We start from the raw sequence: 18,129 nt of genomic DNA on the forward strand, positions 1-18,129 counted from the left end.
TGCAATTTGAATTTTTCAAAACGGACATATAATACTCAACTACACTCGGTTAAATATTTTGGACAACGGTTTAAAATCATTATAAGTATGACCAATATTAAAACCATTGTTACATGAGCATATTATAAATAAAAGGTTCAAATATATAAAACTTTTAGAATTTAAAATATCGAAATATTTTTTTGAAGACATAAATGTAATTTAGAGACATAATTTTTATTGATAAAAATATATTATATATCAGTAAATTTTAGATAATTCACGGGTAGTTTATTAAAATCACAATTATAATGATAAAACGAGTTACGAATAATGTTTTTTACGAAATGAATTCTGTTACGGGTTGGACTTTCAAAAATATATTGTAAATATGTAATTTTTACGTATATTCCTACTTTTACTACAAAAATGGTTAAAATGAATAATTTATCGAAAAATATATTTTGTGCTATTAAATTTTCACCGTGTTTTGAATTGTATCAAAACTCGGTATATGATTATTTACTCGCTTTTTCCTTTATTATTTTCTTTAAACTATATGATTTACCGTAATCGACTGCACTCTAACAAAATTAAAATGTAACATATTCTTCCGATAAAAGTTATATATATGTAATTATTTCTTCCGCGCTGTAGCGCGGGTCCGAACCTAGTTTAATAGTAGAAGAAAAAAATGAAGAAGGCCAATGAAATAAGTAAGATCCCCAAAAAAAGCATAAAGTGAATTGAAAAAAAAAAAGAATAGAAAAAGACCACAGAGAGACAGACCACTTGAGTGGGTGGGGGAATCATAATATACACACGAAGGGAAGGAGGAAGGCGCGAACTTCAAGGACCAGACACAACCAACATACACATTTTCTTCTTCCTACGAACTTTGTGTCTTTTCTTCTTCTTTCTCTCGTGAGTGCATTTCTTTTTTTCTCAATTCTTTCTTTCTTCTTCTTCTTCTCCTCTGCGACGGAGTGTAAATTTCTCATCTTTTTCGATTTTATTTCTCCGTCTGACATAGTTTTTGTTGTTTGTTTCTCTCCGAAAAGTGTTGAGTTTTTATTTAGTCCGAATCACGTTCTATTGAATTCCCAGATTTCGAATTCTCGGGGGTGCTTGTGCTTCGTTTCGTGCTGGGATCAGTGGGCTTCCCGTGATTCCGTATGATTTCTCTGTCTTTCATTCATTGCTTACTTCCATTTCTACTTGGCTTCCCAATAATTGTTTTTTGTTTTGGTGTGATCTACGACGCTATGCATGTTTTCCTTTTTTTCTCCTTCTCTGTTTCTAAAATTCCGGAATTTGGACACGGGTTATGAAATTTCGTCTGTTTTGTTTTTTTTTTTTTTTTTTTAAAAGTTAGATTCAGCTCAAGTTAAAATAACACATTGTGCTCAATTCTCATTGCGTTTCAATTAAATTTTGGATTTTGAGGATCTATGCATTTTGATTCATGCTATACAGAGAGGTGCTTTGTTTGATAAAGTAGCCGTCTTTTTTGTTTCTTTGTTTTTTTAAGGAGCTATAAAAAGTCGGGAATGGCGGCTAATGTTTCTGCTGGAAGAAACATTCATGCTTTCTATCTTGCGGGTCAGGTTTTCAGGGGACAAAGTTACCGACAAGATTCTTGGACTTCTGGTTTTACTTTCAAGGCTAATCCATTCAGAGAGCCCTCTTGGTATCACTTCTTTTTAACCCCAACATATTGTTTCTGTTTTGCATTTGACATTTAGATTCATGATTCTCGTTTCTGATTTTGCTCTTTTTTCTCATCTACAACTTATCCTCTCTTCCAAGTCTACAACGTTTTTGTTTTAACTAGTTAGGCTTGTAGGTGCTCACGCTGGTTTCAAACTTGTCCAATCTTTGTGTGCATAGGTCAAGTGGTGTATCGAAGGCTTTGAAAGCTGACAGATGTGGTTGTTACTCTCGTGCTGTTTCCGCCATCAGTGAGAGCTCAAAACCTTGTACAAGTATCAGGTCTGTTTCGGTATCCTCTTCAACAAAGTATTATGATTTCACTGTGATTGGAAGTGGAGTGGCCGGTCTGCGTTACGCTTTAGAAGTTGCAAAGCAAGGGACAGTGGCAGTTATTACCAAAGATGAGCCTCATGAGAGTAACACAAACTATGCTCAGGGTGGTGTTAGTGCAGTCTTATGCCCTTTGGATTCTGTAGAAAGTCATGTGCAGGACACAATGGTAGCCGGTGCTCATCTTTCTGATGAAGAAACCGTAAGAGTAAGTACTCATTACTGACTATATACGTTCACAAAGAAGGAGACTTTGACTTAGATTGCTGCATTGTTAAGTGCTGTCATTGCCTGATAAACTGTCTGATACATGCTTGTGTTAGTCCTGTGCTATAAGCATTGTAGTTACTTCATGTAGGTTGTAGGATGTAGCTGTGTCGACAGTTCTGCAATAGTTTTTGACTCAATTAGCGACGGAGCTAACAGGTTGAATCTGGCTCTCGAGATATGTGTCGTTAATCAAGTTTCTCTATGATGTCTAGTTCTTTGGCGAACTGAATGAAGGAGTTTACCAGTTTGGCTCCTATCACTGTTCTGTAGTGTCATGAGATGGTCCAAACCTGTCTCACATTTCACGGCCTGAATGTCTTTTTTCAGGTTGTGTGTACAGAAGGGCCTGAAAGAATCCGGGAACTGATTGCGATGGGAGCATCATTTGATCACGGCGAGGATGGAAACTTGCATTTGGCCAGAGAAGGTGGTCACTCGCATCATAGGATCGTTCATGCTGCTGACATGACAGGAAGAGAGATTGAGAGAGCTTTACTTGAAGCCGTACTTAACGATCCCAACATTTCTGTCTTCAAACACCATTTTGCAATCGATCTGCTCACTTCTCAGGTTCTTCTTCACTCCCTTGGAAAACCAAATTGCATCTGATCAGTTGCCTTATCAGATCAATCTTTTTCTATCTAAATAGGACGGTGTGAGCACAGTTTGTCATGGTGTTGACACTTTGAATATCAAAACAAATGAGGTACAAAAGTATCTTGTTTCTGGCTGTTTGATTGCCTTGTAGGCTTAGCTTATATTGTAATGTAAAAGAACACATGTTTCTTCAGGTGGTACGCTTTATATCGAAGGTGACATTGCTTGCTTCAGGTGGAGCTGGGCATATCTATCCATCAACCACAAATCCTCTGGTAATATTTTCATTAGACTCTTATAGTTACAGAACTGTATGGAAGTTTTCATATCACCATTTGTATCAGTAGAAAGAATGAGCAGGAGCAACACTACAATTTTGTGTGTTTATAGGCAATATCCAAAAATGCCACATTTTATTAAGTATGTATTGTGGTTTGTCACTTGAAAAGAAAAAAAATGTCAAAACCATCGCTGTTAAAAAGTTTCAGAAACAAAGAGATTTCAGTCATAAAATAGATATGTTTGGCCAGATTTGGTCAGAAAAGTGGTAGTGCTAGTTGCAATGGTCTTCTTTGGATAGTGATAGATTTTGCTCATTTTAAATATCCACTTGATATTTGTATAGGTGGCTACTGGAGATGGGATGGCTATGGCTCATCGGGCTGAAGCTGTGATCTCAAATATGGAGTAAGTAAACTCCGAAATAATACCAAAAGAAATTTTTTGACAATGAAACTTACGAGTTGTTTTTTTTGTTTGTTATATTTGGTAAGATTTGTGCAGTTCCATCCTACTGCCTTAGCCGACGAAGGTCTTCCCATCAAACCACAAACTGCTAGAGAAAACGCCTTCCTCATCACCGAGGCCGTTAGAGGTGATGGTGGCATCCTCTACAATCTAGGAATGGAGCGATTTATGCCCGTATACGATGAGCGAGCTGAGCTTGCTCCAAGAGATGTGGTTGCAAGAAGCATTGATGACCAGCTCAAGAAACGGAAGGAAAAATATGTGTTACTTGACATAAGCCATAAGCCAAGAGAAAAGATTCTAACCCATTTCCCGAACATAGCTTCTGAATGTCTTAAACACGGTCTGGATATCACCCGTCAGCCTATTCCGGTTGTCCCTGCAGCTCATTACATGTGTGGAGGAGTTCGTGCTGATTTACATGGCGAAACCAATGTTGTTGGGTTGTTTGTAGCAGGTGAAGTAGCTTGTACCGGTCTGCATGGGGCAAACCGTCTTGCTAGTAACTCGCTTTTAGAAGCTCTGGTTTTTGCGAGACGAGCTGTTCAGCCTTCAACTGATCTCATGAAACGCACAAAACTTGATCTAAGCGCATCAGAGAAATGGACAAGGCCTGTTGTTGCCACAGCTAGATCGCTAGGAGATGAAGTACTATCAAAGATTATAGCTTTGACGAAAGAAGTGAGAAGAGAGCTTCAGGAAGTGATGTGGAAGTATGTTGGTATCGTCAGATCGACCATTCGGCTCAACACGGCTGAGAGGAAAATCGCAGAGCTAGAAGCGAAATGGGAAACGTTTATGTTTGTACATGGATGGGAACAAACATTGGTAGCTCTTGAAGCTTGTGAGATGAGAAACTTATTCTGTTGTGCTAAGCTTGTAGTGAGCAGTGCGCTAGCCAGACATGAAAGCCGTGGTCTTCATTACATGACAGACTTTCCTTTTGTGGAAGAAAGCAAGCGCATTCCGACAATTATTCTCCCGTCTTCTCCTACAACAGCTAGTTGGAGCTCAAGGCGGTTACAGAATATAAGCAGCAGCAGCTCACTTATTGATTGTTAAAAACTGCAGGAGTTTTGTTATTATTTGATGAAGCCAATCATTTCTTATACAAATTGACAATTTTTGAACTCAAAAGCGATCTCTAGTTCTGACACTATGTAATACAACAAAAGAAATAAAAATTATCTCACTGAGATAAATAATCATCGTGACAATTCATCTTTCAATTCCTTTGCTATGGTTTATTGATGACTTTCTGCACAAAAAGAAACAAACTTGTAGTGTGTATGTGGATTTCCAAAGGACAGAGCAGGATTGAGAACCGACTTGTACTGACTCCATACACTCCGTTTCTTTCTTTAGAGTAAACCATTCCAGAAGCTTCCATCCTTCTCTTGAGGAACTCACGAGCTCCAAGCTCGGGTATGGCATCCATTCCAAACCAAACATGAATTCATTTTTCCTGTCTTCTTTATCTCGACCAGAATGCGATAGCAGGCTGAACAAAGGCAAATCCATTAAGTAGCTGAGATTTCTTTTTCAATGCCGCCTAGTTACTTGTTCCATCCAGAAACCAGCTACATCAATAGTCTTGCCTACTCTGCAGCTGCCAGTCCCGTTTTTGCTACAATAAATTCAATGAATATTCTCAAAATAGTTTTCGCTAAAGATGTCCCAAAAAAAAATTTCAAAAAGTATGATGCCATAATCTCACCAGCACTAACCCAATTGCAGAATTCACAATTGCTTAGATGTCCTGTTTTGAGCCAAATCTCCTAATTATATCTGAGAAAAAATACACCATTTGAGTAACAAAGTTGCAACTGCGAGATTAGGATTAGAAGGATGAAACAGAATTACCCCAAGTTCAAGAATTTGACAAACGAGCATTCCTTTTCCTGTAACACTCCTTTAAGAATCTTTCAGCATCAACCTTCATTCCAGGTTTAGAAAAAGCAGCACTTATCCAGTAAATAGTTTGATTACACGGAATATATCCCTTCTCTTCGATCATCTCTTTTAGCAGTCCTTTTGCCTCTGCCAAGTACATTGCTTTTCTATTCCACTCAACTTCTGGATGAGTGCAAAGTTTGCACAAACCTGATATCATAGTACAATAAGTCGAAGTGTTGGGGATGACTCCTCTCTTACCCATCTCCTTCATTAGCTCTCTTGCCTGAAGCATCTTCCCAACGTTTGCAAATTCACTGATAAGCACATTATAAGTGCTGGTGTTTGGTACCAACCCATCCGCAATCATCTCACAATATATGGTCATACTTTCTTTCTTATTCCCTATCTTAGCTTGACCAGAAATTAAAGCATTGTATGTAAAATTGTCAGGGCGCATACCTCTACTCTTCATCTCACTCAGCCATTTGTCCACTTCTTTCATTAGCCCAGCATCAGAGAGACCTCTTATTATAGTATTATAGGTTGCAACATTCGGGGATATTCCTGCTTCCAACATAACGGAATATGTCGAAAGAGCTTTTCCTACATGACTGCCCACAAAGTACCCATGCATAAGGGCATTGAACGTCACAGTATCAGGAACAAAGCCTCTCTCTTTCATATTCTCCATAACCGTAGCTGCCTTTTTCGTCATACCTAGTTTGCACAGAGTTGAAACAAGAGTGTTGTAAACTTGCCTAGTGAGTTTAGTTCCATAACTCAAGAGTGTATCATGCATTTCAAATATAGCATCAGCTCTTTTATGCCTTGAAGATGTGTCGAGAAAAATTTGGTATGCTGTTAAGTTAGGATGGATCTCCATAAACATCATTTCCTTCAATATGTCAATTGCTTCGTCCATTTTGCCCTTTTCACATAGCATTCCAACCAAAATATTGCAACTCATCAGACTCGGTTTTATTCCACAACTCTTCATATTACCCCAAAGCTTAAGGATACCTTCGAAATCCCCTTGCTTTTGTAGTGAATTCATCATTATGTTAAATGTAGCGATATCTGGTTCTATACCCTTCTCTCTCATTCCTTTGTAGGCCCAGTCTGCTCCGACTTTGCCAAACTTTAACAGTCCACTGATTAAGACATTGTAAGAAACAACATCCCATGGCATCCCTTTCTCTTGCATTTCTTCAGCCCAAGCAAGAGCGGCTTCTTCGTCTCCTCCTTTGAAGAAAACATCAATTAAAGATGTGTAGTTGATATGATCCAGCATCACTCCTTTAGACACCATGTCTTTGACTAATCCCTTAACTTCCTTAGTCCTACCAATTCTCTTTAAGTGATTCACCAGAGCATCAAGTACGTAGTTGTTTTCCTCCACCCCAATCAGCCTCATCTCCTTACTCATTTCAATAGCAACTTCTTCTTTCCCTGCCTTAAACAAGCCATCAATCACTGTACCATAAGTAAAACCATTCGGCACAACATTTTGGTCCTCCATTTTTCTCATAAGACTAATAGCTTCTTCGAGCATCCCTTTCTTTACATATCCGTTTATCATACTAGAGTAGGTTACAACATTCGGAAGAACACCTTTCTCTAACATCTGCGTTATGATAAATTCTGCACTGCTTAAATCCCCTGCTTTGCACAACCCATCTAGCAAAGCCGTATATGTAACCACATTTGGAACTTGGTTATCTTCCAAAAGCATCTTAAATGTTTTCTCAGCCTCCCTAAGGTCTCCAACCTTAAATAGACCATCCATCAAAACAGTATATACAACTAAATCTACAGGAATCCCACGCACAACCATTTGACTGTAAAGAGCCAAAGCATGACGGTAAGTTTTTGCTTTAAATAACGAGTCAACAAGAGTAGTATAAGTTACATGGTTCGGATATACACCCATCTCCTCCATTTCCCTCAGTAACAATCCCGCTTCCATCATTTTTCCGTCTTTGCACAAACGTTTAACAATGGAACTAAGAGTAACCACATCCGGATCAAACCCACTCATAACCATATCCCTGTATGCTTCTTCAATGGCATGTAGATTGTAGTAAGAGCTTATGAGTATAGTATGAGTGATAAGGTTTAGTTCCGAGAATTCGTCAACTAAAGCCTTAGCTCTAGCAAAGTTTCCAACTTTACAAAACCCATCAATCAGAGTATTGTAGCTAACCGTATCAGGCATTACACCTTTCTTCACCATTTCAGATAGAAAGTGATAAGCCTCGTCAACCAAACCATGTTCACATAAACCCGAAATCACAGTGTTATAGGTTGCAGTATCAACGCTTATTACTCTATTTCTAAGTAAACTAATCGCAAATCTTAACTGGCCAACTTTGCACAACGAATGAATCAACACATTGAGAGCAAAAACATCGGGAGAAACTCCACAAGTTATCATCTTGCTGTAAATCAACGATACCTGGTCGTGTACCAGACCATTGACACTGAAATGGTGAATCATACTGTTCCAGAGACGTAAATCCGGAACAACACCAAAGTTGCACATCGCAGAGAGCGTCCTTGCTGCTCCGTAAAGCCTCCCGCAGCTTAAATAGAGCTGAAAGAGTGTGCAAAAGAGAGAGACGTAAACCCTTTTCTTGTTAGGAGCTGAAGCTGGTCTGAATCTGCGTTCTGTGATCAGGAAGCAAGTCTCTTGGCTTCCAGGGATTTGGGGTCGTTTGATTGACGAGAAAGAGCGGTAATTTGAGAGAAGGAATCTGTATTTTGCCGTATAGTTATTCCAAATCCTGATCATTATCATCAGCAGATCGATTGGAGCTCATCTAAATCTCCAAATTTCTCCAGAGACTCCTGCAAGCTCTCATGGCGTCTGCTTGTGACGACGCATCGTTTCGTTTCCAGACGAACTGAGAAAAGAGTTTTGAAGCTCGACGACGAGGTTTAAGTTCATCAACACGCTGTCGTTTAGGAGACTCAGAAATTAAAAATTGGGGCCTATATGTATGGGCCTGTTTTGGGTTAGATTTAAACTAAGCTTTCACATATAGATTAGAGTAGTAATAATGCGATGCTATATCACAAGACTTATCCAAAACATATCACGTTAACAAACAAGTAGGTACTATCATTATTGCATTTTTAGATATTAATATAAATTTAATAATTTTTATACTTGTTAAAAACTTTGTAAAATACATATACTAATACCGTATGTAGTATATATCACGTTATAAATTTTACTTGGCTCAGTTAAGAAAAAGGATTTAACTGAAATATTTAGTACTTTGTGCCATAGAAAATTTGGTAAAAATGGATTTGCCAGTGTGAGAAAATATGATGGATAGGAATCAATCGAAAAGGAAAAGAATAATTAAAAGTAGACAATGTAGTAGGATATTTTTTAAAACAAGGAAAATAAAGAGTTGTGGATAAATATGTTTGAGAATCAGGTTAATGCGCATAGAGTTAGGTAATACAGTAATACAGTATCTTGAGAATTCAATTGTATTATACTTGAGAAATAACATTAGTACGAGATAATACCGATGATGTCTATAAGAGCCGGCAAACACGTGGCACAGTGTAGCTGGTCTGGTGCAGGTGCGTGAACAACATTTCGTCCTTTATAAATCTTTTCTTGTCCCAATTGGTGATTTCACACAGAAACAAAATCGATCGTAGAAGTAACCAAATAGATATTTTTAATCTCCTTTCCTCTCATCTATGGCGTTGCGACAAGTCACTAAGGCTGCGATCCAAGCCTGTTCTTCCTCTTCCTCTTCAGGTTACTTTGCTAGACGTCAGTTTACTGTAAGAACTCTCTCCTTCTCTCTCTCCTTCTCTCTCTCTCTCTCTCTCTCTCTCTCTCTCTCTCATGATCTCTAGGTTGTAAGCTAGTCATCAAGTTATTTCTGGAGATATCGTGCTCAATCGAACTTGATTTTACGGGTGTAGATATATGCTATCTTTTTTTTTTATGCTATTTTCTTTTGCAGTGGGTTATGGTTCTGATTGTGTGTGTGCGTGATGGCAGTTTAGAGGTTTTTAGATCTTTGGCTGTATGATTTTAGTAAAAGTGAGTGGATACGAATTTGGTTTTGATTATCTCGTTTTGAAGCGATATGATCGAAGACTGTGCATGACTGAAACGTGTGACTTAAATTAGCAAAAGCACAACTGTAGTTTCTGATTAGGCCAGCTAAATTTCCATTTTGGAACAAAAAGACTACAAGGTTTGTCTTTTTAGAATTATTAAACGGCACGATGTATAAGTTGGCTCTCTAGTTGGGCTCTTAATGGGCCTATAATCTGTATATTGATGTCTTATTAGGACGTGGTCTCTCAAATTTTTAAACAGCTTCCTGAAGTGGCTTATATATGACACAGGCATCTTCTGGTGATAGCAAAAAGATTGTTGGAGTTTTCTACAAGGCCAACGAATACGCTACCAAGAACCCTAACTTCCTTGGTTGCGTCGAGAATGCCTTAGGAATTCGAAACTGGCTTGAATCTCAAGGACATCAGTACATTGTCACTGATGACAAAGAAGGCCCTGACTGTGGTAAGTGTTCCTCCAATCTTCAATTTACTTGAAATCTCTTGATATCTTTTATATATTGCATAGCATAAACTATAAATGCAAATCTCTGGTTCTTTTGATGCCCCTTTAACTTTACTTACAAATGGCAGAACTTGAGAAACATATCCCGGATCTTCACGTCCTAATATCCACTCCTTTCCACCCGGCATATGTGACTGCTGAGAGAATCAAGAAAGCCAAGAACCTGAAGCTTCTTCTCACGGCTGGTATTGGCTCGGATCACATTGATCTCCAGGCAGCTGCAGCTGCTGGCCTGACTGTGGCTGAAGTCACGGGAAGCAACACGGTCTCAGTAGCAGAAGATGAGCTCATGAGAATCCTTATCCTCATGCGAAACTTCGTACCAGGGTACAACCAGGTCGTCAATGGCGAGTGGAACGTCGCCAGCATTTCTTATAGAGCTTATGATCTGGAAGGGAAGACGATTGGAACTGTGGGAGCTGGAAGAATCGGAAAGCTTTTGCTACAACGGCTGAAACCATTCGGGTGTAACTTATTGTACCATGACCGGCTTCAGATGGCACCTGAGCTGGAGAAAGAGATTGGAGCTAAGTACGTTGAAGATATGAACGAAATGCTCCCTAAATGCGACGTTGTAGTCGTCAACACGCCTCTCACTGAGAAGACAAGGTACTTACGATGCTAATTATATCACAAACTATACAGACGAAAATTACGACAAGACTTGTTGTCTGAGATTTGAATTTGACCAATGTGTTGTTGTTTATACAGAGGAATGTTCAACAGAGAGCTGATAGGGAAAATGAAGAAAGGCGTTTTGATAGTGAACAACGCAAGAGGAGCCATCATGGAGAGGCAAGCAGTGGTTGAGGCCGTTGAGAGTGGACACATTGGAGGGTACAGCGGAGACGTGTGGGACCCACAGCCAGCTCCTAAGGACCATCCATGGCGTTACATGCCTAACCAGGCCATGACTCCTCACATCTCCGGCACCACCATCGACGCCCAGGTAATATTATTTTCCTTTTCAACATTAACAAATATAACATACATAAGTTGCTTTGAGAAAATGATAAGTTAAACGAATCATAATATGTTGTGTTATCCAAATTCTAAAGTACTTTTTATGTTTAATAGTAGCTTATTCATTTGGAACTTAACCATTTGGTTTTCTTTTAATCATCTAGCTACGATATGCGGCTGGTACGAAAGACATGTTGGAGAGGTACTTCAAGGGAGAGGACTTCCCTGCTGAGAATTACATCGTCAAGGACGGTGAACTTGCTCCTCAGTACCGGTAAGGTTTTGATGAGGTGAGAGTGGAAGATGATGAGAAAGGACCTCAGCGTTCAAGAAAACAAATAAAATAAAAGTAACTTGGTCATCTTTTCGTTTGGTTTATGTTATTTCCAGAAGCACAATAACAGGAGAGGACACTTCGAATGTTCAGTGAGAGTTTGTGAACATAGTCCTCATTGGTTTTTAACCACATGCGTATTTGTTCAAACTCAATTGTATGGACTCGATGGTTCCAACTTCCAAATCCCAATATAAAGACACAAAAGACATGAATAAAGGGCATGTTCAATTTTGCCTAAAAGGAAAGTGTTCTTGTACTAAAGTCTCATTATATTATCCTAAAGGGAAAAGCTTACCCAGTTAGATAAAGAAACATAAAAGAGCTTCTGTGCTTTATCGTAATTTAGCAAAACCTGTCAAGACAATTAAAAGAGTTAATTACTTGAGAAGGAGTAGCTGCTGGTCTACCACGAAAACTCGCATTGGGTTTAGCATCACAAACTGTTAGTGAACCAACCCACATCGCTTCTTACAATGGTATGGAATAACCGAAAGTAGAAAGAGAAGCCTCAGCTTTGTGCGATTTTCTATTGCTTGACAGGTTCTTGGAGCTGCAACAATGGTGAGCAAAACTGGTAAGCATCCAGGTGTGTTGAAAGATGATGTTACTTCACCTGGCGGCACTACTATAGCTGGAGTTCATGAGCTGGAGAAAGGCTCTTTCCGTGCAACACTTATGAATGCTGTTGTTGCTGCAGCTAAGAGAAGCCGGGAGCTCTCACAAAGCTAAACTATATGTATCTAGCTGCTGCTATTGTTTCACCTTACACATTCATCAGAATAAGTGTTATGGCATTGCTTGTTTTTAGGTGAGAGGTTTACCCCACTTGTCTTCGATGGTAGAGGTGAAGATTATTTATCTAGACGTTGTATTGGTTCTGAACTCATACTTCGTTTTTACAATTTAATAAAAGTCACATTAGATCACTCAGTTAAAAGCCTCTGACATGATTCTGATTCTTTTTTGTAAGTGACAACGAATCCACGATGAATTGACTTAACTAAGAATCTAAAACATGAGTATGAATCTTCCAAGATAATCCGATAAGGAAGAAGCATATCTATAAGTACTGTAGATAATGATGTGAAGAATGGACTCTGAATCTTCCAATCCAAGACACCGACCAATTTGAATAAAACCAAAAGCTTCACGCTATCTTACCAAATCTTGGTATAGATATATACACATAAAAGAAAAAGGTACTGGTGAAGACTGAAGAGAACCCACAAAAAGAAAAAATCACAGAGAAAGAAACCAAGATTTTTAACCAAACAGCCTTCACTCTCTTTCGCGGTCCATAATTTGCCAATTTGGTAGATCATGCCCGGGGAATACCATGTTCACCGTATGATTCGTAGCAAACGGTTTTAAAAAAAATTGTAGTAGAAAAGGTTTTATGACTGAGCTGACGATGATGGACCTGCAGTCACCAAACTTTCCCGAGCAGTCACAGTCGCAACATTAGTGACACGAAGCACGGCTTGTGCGCTTAGAGCCGAGAGTTTTGACTGGCAGAAGATTTCCCAAGTAACTGGCTCTAGAATTTGCTCCTCTTCTGGAGATGATGATGTTGATGTCTCAGGGTTGGTGAGGGGATTAAGTTTTTCATACACAGTCTGAAGTTCTAGTAGCACGGTCCGTGCGGCCTCACGTGATTCAGGGAGCTGATCACTAAGCTGAGATGCAGCTGCTTGAACTAATTTGTCAATTCCATATTCTTTAATACCTTCAACGCCCTGGAATATGTATTATAGCGCAAACTTGTTGGAAATATTACATAACATGCAATGCCTTTGTCAGAGATATAACTGGGAAGAACAGAAGTTGAACTTACCAGTCTAGGAACACTTCGAGAGAAGCATAATGATGCTTTTGCTCGGATCCGAGGATTCCTGTGCTTGAGACAAGGTTGCAGCTTTGGTAACAGCATGGTTGGGGAAACATATTTCGTCATTGAGATTAACGCTTTGTCTGCCGCCTCGCATACAAACCGTTTGTCTTGGGAAGACTTGAGAAGAAGTTGAGTAAGCTGAAAGCATAACGTAATTAAGTGTATAAGAACAAGTAAAAATCAATTAGAAAACACAGTGAAGGAGTAAAAGAAGATAGAGGAGTTACCAGAGGCTCCAACAGATCTGTTATGTGATTATTATATGCACTGAAAATGTCTGCAGATGTCATGCATGCCGTTTTACATACTGCACTTCTTGGATTTTTCAGTGACTTCACGACAAGTGGTATCACTTTTTCACTGTCAATGGGATATCATGAGACTTTCAATTTCCAATATATTTAAGAGATAATTAGTCAGAGACATCAACATAGAGAACATGGCTTACAGCATATCCAGCATTACTTCCTTGTGGAATATCGAAAGCCGACGAACATTATTAAGAGCATCACAAACTGAAATCCAATCCTTGGACTCGAGTCCAGCTAAAACCGACTGAAAAAAATAAGACCAAACAGATCCTTCTTGGTGTAAAAAATCATATTTCCAATCTCCGAATAGAGGGCTATAACAATTTCATCACAATTTTTGGGCATACTAATACTAACGGGAATTGGTGTAACCACAATACAAAGGCACAAACAGAAAAAAGTACCTTGAGAACTGCATCAGCATCTTCAACATTATCCAAATTTTCAGATTCAGTATATTCAACTTCCACAATAGCTATCTGAGGCTCGGGTTTCTCCGCTTCTACAACTTTAGGATCACTGGAATCCAAGGAGGCAGAGTTTGGTAATGGCCTATCTTCAGATTTTCCATTCATCTTGCCAACACAAGGCTTAGTTAAGCTTGCTTTACAATCACTAATCTTCTCAGTTACATGAAGACTATTCATATCTTTTAAAGTATTACTGGCCATACGTGAAGGTTACCTGCGTGTAAACAGATTTAATAAATCACCACTGAAACAATATACAAACAGGTATAGAGAATAGCATGGATATTACACTGCAGGACGAAATCTAAATCAAAACAATGAGTACCAAAAGCAGAATCAAATCTACATATCCAACAAATCCTCAAATTTACTACCATTAACAGCTGAGAAGGATACTGAATATTCGTGAAAATGTAACACTGAGCCTAAAATGAGAAACTCAAATCAGTTTCAAACTCATCACATAGCAATGGATCTTTAGAAATTGCAATCAGATCTCGATGAGTTCAAAAATCTAAAGCCAGACAGAATAGTCGAAATAACAAGATAGTTAAAGCCTTAAGACTAATCAGCTGAAGCGATTGCGAAGCAAATGTAGAGATAAAGACACCAAAAGAATCTGAAAAGAAGAACAGCGAATAAAGTGTCATCACTTAGAGAAGCAGAAAATCTGAGAGTAAACGCTACTTGTCAACATCAAAGCGGACCAATTCAACAGCAAAAAGAAAACGAAACATATCATAGATCTACATTTCGAACTCAAATTCCCAAGCATTTTAACAATAGCGACAAAACGAAAACACGATCTCACACAAAGAACTCTCAGAAGATCTCAATTAGTCTCCAAATCCGACTCAGATTAACTCTCACCGGCTGACTAATTCTCTCAAAGAACAGAGATCGAATGATATTAACCGAAAAAAGTTCAAAAATCTGCAAATGCGTTTACAAAAAGATGAGAGTGAGCTAAAGAAATTTACCGGCGAAAACGAAGCAGGCTCTGAGAGTTGAAACAAAACTGACGGCGGAATAGCGAAAATTTGTGGACTCACAAAAAATCGCCGACCTTAGGAATCTATCTATCTATATTAAGGAAATGAAATTTTGAAATGCGAGAGAAAAGAGAGAGAGAGAGAGAGAGAGACTTTTTTTGTGATTTAATTTTGTAGAAGACGAATTAACCGGCGATGCAGTCAGTGTATATGATGCACTTTCACGGAGTCGTATTCATATGGTGTGGTTTTGAGGAGACGACGACGTCGTATTCTCGTATGTATGTGAATTCCTCAAAAACGGTGCCGTATTATGAGTGGTGAGGGGACCTATGAGTATGTGCACAGGATTTTATTTGTCGGTTTCTAGTTACCATATGCAATTGCCTCGCGGTTGAAATTAATGTTTTTCTTTTTCTTTCTATATGTGTTCACATTTATTCCCAAAAATAATGATCCCTCTAGTCTTGACTAAATATATTTATTTCCAAAATTTACCCCAAAAAAAAATATATATATATATATTTATTTCCAAAAATAAAATAAAAAATCTCTTGTTGCTATTATTATGATTTTCATTTTGAGCGATTATTGTGTTTCTTCTTGACATAAATAAAAGTTATATGATTGGATTTTTTATTATGACCCTCCAGCGCCAAAAACTAACATCAATCTCATCATCAACTGTTGTTGTAATTTAGCATAATCTTTTTGGAAATGATTTTAGTTTTTTCCCTAAAGAAATATTTATTTTTATTTACATTTTTTCTTGAGATCTTTTAGTAATAAGCATAACGGTTTTTTTTTTCTTTTTTTCTCGGAAATGTTGATAAGAATGACTTTAAATTTCTACGAATTATGGATGAATAACACAGAAATACATGGTAGGTCTAAGAGCTTTAACTATCCAATATCGTACTTCACTATGTAGGGAATTAATTTCCAATCGGGTCAGATCCGTGTAATAATGAACTGCAATCAATTTGTATGATTAAGTTTCGATTAGTGAGAGATAATGTCTAAATTCGAGATGAAGTAGTAATAGCAAGACAAGAAGGTTCATACTAGCAGTCTTGTAAAAGATAATTACAAAAGTAAATTTCATATTCTATAGTGCAGAATTAAGGTTAAATTTAGAAAAGAAAAGAAAAAAAGGAAGGAGAAGTTGGCTGTCACCATATCCAACCACTGTTAATGATCAGATGCCAAATTGAATGATTAGCATCCCACCCTCTTCTCCCATAGTCCCCATGTAGAGAAAAAATAAAATGTAGTTATCATATTATATGGTTTTAGTATGCGCATAATATTATGGGATTGATAATAGTTGTCAAGAAAATAAATTATTGATATCAAATTTGGACCCACGTTCCATTCTATAAAATTGATACAAACATTGTCGTAATGTCCTAGACCATTGCCGGTGTTACCAGGTGTGGCTGATCAGGCCGATTCATTAATTAGGCTTTTCTTTTTTAGTTTTAAATTGCCAAATAATTATTTTTCACTGGAACCTCGTTTACAGCAAAAAAATAAATAAAAATCAGTATCAAATCTAACGATGTCTTAATATGTATGTATTTAGTCACTGAGATATCTACTTATCTTTAGTTACACGTCAATTCATATGGCTTTTTCATTTTTGCAATTTTAATTGTCTTGACAGGTTTTGCTAAATTACGATAAAGCACAGAAGCTCTTATGTTTCTTTATCTAACTGGGTAAGCTTTTCCCTTTAGGATAATATAATGAGACTTTAGTACAAGAACACTTTCCTTTTAGGCAAAATTGAACATGCTCTTTATTCATACAGTATGTCTTTTGTGTCTTTATATTGGGATTTGGAAGTTGGAACCATCGAGTCCATACAATTGAGTTAACACAAATACGCATGTGGTTAAAAACCAATGAGGACTATGTTCACTAACTCTCACTGAACATTCGAAGTGTTCTCAAGTCTTCCCAAGACAAACGGTTTGTATGCGAGGCGGCAGACAAAGCGTTAATCTCAATGACGAAGTATGTTTCCCCAACCTTGCTGTTACCAAAGCTGCAACCTTGTCTCAAGCACAGGAATCCTCGGATCCGAGCAAAAGCATCATTATGCTTCTCTCGAAGTGTTCCTAGACTGGTAAGTTCAACTTCTGTTCTTCCCAATTATATCTCTGACAAAGGCATTGCATGTTATGTAATATTTCCAACAAGTTTGCGCTATAATACATATTCCAGGGAGTTGAAGGTATTAAAGAATATGGAATTGACAAATTGGTTCAAGCAGCTGCATCTCAGCTTAGTGATCAGCTCCCTGAATCACGTGAGGCCGCACGGACCGTGCTACTAGAACTTCAGACTGTGTATGAAAAACTTAATCCCCTCACCAACCCTGAGACATCAACATCATCATCTCCAGAAGAGGAGCAAATTCTAGAGCCAGTTACTTGGGAAATCTTCTGCCAGTCAAAACTCTCGGCTCTAAGCGCACAAGCCGTGCTTCGTGTCACTAATGTTGCGACTGTGACTGCTCGGGAAGGTTTGGTTACTGCAGGTCCATCCTCGTCAGCTCAGTCATAAAACCTTTTTCTACTACAATTTTTTTAAAAACCGTTTGCTACGAATCATACGGTGAACATGGTATTCTCCGGGCATGATCTACCAAATTGGCAAATTATGGACAGCGAAAGAGTGTGAAGGCTGTTTGGTTAAAAATCTTGGTTTCTTTCTCTGTTATTTTTTCTTTTTGTGGGGTCTCTTCAGTCTTCACCAGTACTTTTTTCTTTTATGTGTATATATCTATACCAAGATTTGGTAAGATAGCCTGAGGCTTTTGGTTTTATTCAAATTGGTCGGTGTCTTGGATTGGAAGATTCAGAGTCCATTCTTCGCATCATTATCTACAGTGCTTATAGATATGCTTCTTCCTTATCGGATTATCTTGGAAGATTCATACTCATGTTTTAGATTCTTAGTTAAGTCAATTCATCGTGGATTCGTTGTCACTTACAAAAAAGAATCAGA

The 18,129-nt window shown here is 38.1% G+C and overlaps 5 protein-coding genes across 6 annotated transcripts; 3 read left to right on the forward strand and 2 right to left on the reverse strand.

Moving 5' to 3' along the window:
• The first annotated feature begins 729 nt into the window (after window positions 1-729).
• Window positions 730-4,844, forward strand: LOC17883539 (L-aspartate oxidase, chloroplastic). The gene is made up of 8 exons (XM_006290118.2): window positions 730-1,152; window positions 1,511-1,669; window positions 1,870-2,230; window positions 2,620-2,862; window positions 2,942-2,998; window positions 3,084-3,164; window positions 3,515-3,576; window positions 3,663-4,844. The coding sequence occupies exons 2-8, from the start codon at window positions 1,530-1,532 to the stop codon at window positions 4,696-4,698; spliced, it is 1,980 nt and encodes a 659-aa protein (XP_006290180.1). The 5' UTR covers window positions 730-1,152; window positions 1,511-1,529; the 3' UTR covers window positions 4,699-4,844.
• LOC17882659 (pentatricopeptide repeat-containing protein At5g14770, mitochondrial) lies at window positions 4,692-9,165 on the reverse strand. Of its 2 annotated transcripts, none has more exons than XM_006289358.2 (4): window positions 9,073-9,165; window positions 5,500-8,486; window positions 5,354-5,424; window positions 4,692-5,263 (listed from the first exon to the last, which is right to left on the reverse strand). In XM_006289358.2, the coding sequence occupies exon 2, from the start codon at window positions 8,327-8,329 to the stop codon at window positions 5,507-5,509; it is 2,823 nt and encodes a 940-aa protein (XP_006289420.2). In that variant the 5' UTR covers window positions 8,330-8,486; window positions 9,073-9,165; the 3' UTR covers window positions 4,692-5,263; window positions 5,354-5,424; window positions 5,500-5,506. The 2 variants fall into 2 exon arrangements, with proteins under 2 accessions (XP_006289420.2, XP_023635920.1); XM_023780152.1 differs by having other exon boundaries at window positions 5,500-8,537; window positions 9,073-9,149.
• LOC17883163 (formate dehydrogenase, chloroplastic/mitochondrial) lies at window positions 9,145-11,690 on the forward strand. Its single transcript, XM_006289514.2, has 5 exons — window positions 9,145-9,339; window positions 9,916-10,090; window positions 10,219-10,759; window positions 10,862-11,099; window positions 11,278-11,690. The coding sequence occupies exons 1-5, from the start codon at window positions 9,253-9,255 to the stop codon at window positions 11,389-11,391; spliced, it is 1,155 nt and encodes a 384-aa protein (XP_006289576.2). The 5' UTR covers window positions 9,145-9,252; the 3' UTR covers window positions 11,392-11,690.
• Window positions 11,691-12,478: 788 nt separating this feature from the next.
• Window positions 12,479-15,327, reverse strand: LOC17882296 (TOG array regulator of axonemal microtubules protein 1). Its single transcript, XM_006289967.2, has 6 exons — window positions 15,103-15,327; window positions 14,057-14,336; window positions 13,790-13,896; window positions 13,569-13,701; window positions 13,285-13,479; window positions 12,479-13,186 (listed from the first exon to the last, which is right to left on the reverse strand). Exons 2-6 carry the CDS (start codon window positions 14,321-14,323, stop codon window positions 12,845-12,847), a joined length of 1,044 nt encoding a protein of 347 aa, XP_006290029.1. The 5' UTR covers window positions 14,324-14,336; window positions 15,103-15,327; the 3' UTR covers window positions 12,479-12,844.
• Window positions 15,328-16,922: 1,595 nt separating this feature from the next.
• On the forward strand, window positions 16,923-18,110 carry LOC17882477. The gene is made up of 2 exons (XM_023780715.1): window positions 16,923-17,245; window positions 17,344-18,110. The coding sequence occupies exons 1-2, from the start codon at window positions 17,126-17,128 to the stop codon at window positions 17,683-17,685; spliced, it is 462 nt and encodes a 153-aa protein (XP_023636483.1). The 5' UTR covers window positions 16,923-17,125; the 3' UTR covers window positions 17,686-18,110.
• Window positions 18,111-18,129: the final 19 nt, after the last annotated feature.

This window comes from Capsella rubella, unplaced genomic scaffold, assembly GCF_000375325.1.
Source record: "Capsella rubella cultivar Monte Gargano unplaced genomic scaffold, Caprub1_0 scaffold_6, whole genome shotgun sequence".
Classification (NCBI taxonomy): Eukaryota; Viridiplantae; Streptophyta; class Magnoliopsida; order Brassicales; family Brassicaceae; genus Capsella; species Capsella rubella.

What these genes read in the sequence shown, in the direction of transcription:
- LOC17883539 (XM_006290118.2), top strand. Translation starts at nt 1,530, where the DNA reads ATGGCGGCTAATGTTTCTGCTGGAAGAAACATTCATGCTTTCTATCTT. An exon ending in CATCAACCACAAATCCTCTG is followed by an intron (nt 3,165 to 3,514) that starts GTAATATTTTCA and finishes ATATTTGTATAG; the next exon opens with GTGGCTACTGGAGATGGGAT. An exon ending in GCTGTGATCTCAAATATGGA is followed by an intron (nt 3,577 to 3,662) that starts GTAAGTAAACTC and finishes ATATTTGGTAAG; the next exon opens with ATTTGTGCAGTTCCATCCTA.
- LOC17882659 (XM_006289358.2), bottom strand. Translation starts at nt 8,329, where the DNA reads ATGATAATGATCAGGATTTGGAATAACTATACGGCAAAATACAGATTC.
- LOC17883163 (XM_006289514.2), top strand. Translation starts at nt 9,253, where the DNA reads ATGGCGTTGCGACAAGTCACTAAGGCTGCGATCCAAGCCTGTTCTTCC. An exon ending in TTGCTAGACGTCAGTTTACT is followed by an intron (nt 9,340 to 9,915) that starts GTAAGAACTCTC and finishes TATATGACACAG; the next exon opens with GCATCTTCTGGTGATAGCAA. An exon ending in GCACCACCATCGACGCCCAG is followed by an intron (nt 11,100 to 11,277) that starts GTAATATTATTT and finishes TTAATCATCTAG; the next exon opens with CTACGATATGCGGCTGGTAC.
- LOC17882296 (XM_006289967.2), bottom strand. Translation starts at nt 14,323, where the DNA reads ATGGCCAGTAATACTTTAAAAGATATGAATAGTCTTCATGTAACTGAG. An exon ending in ATGCTGATGCAGTTCTCAAG is followed by an intron (nt 13,897 to 14,056) that starts GTACTTTTTTCT and finishes TATTTTTTTCAG; the next exon opens with TCGGTTTTAGCTGGACTCGA. An exon ending in GAAGTAATGCTGGATATGCT is followed by an intron (nt 13,702 to 13,789) that starts GTAAGCCATGTT and finishes TCCCATTGACAG; the next exon opens with TGAAAAAGTGATACCACTTG.
- LOC17882477 (XM_023780715.1), top strand. Translation starts at nt 17,126, where the DNA reads ATGACGAAGTATGTTTCCCCAACCTTGCTGTTACCAAAGCTGCAACCT. An exon ending in CTCGAAGTGTTCCTAGACTG is followed by an intron (nt 17,246 to 17,343) that starts GTAAGTTCAACT and finishes TACATATTCCAG; the next exon opens with GGAGTTGAAGGTATTAAAGA.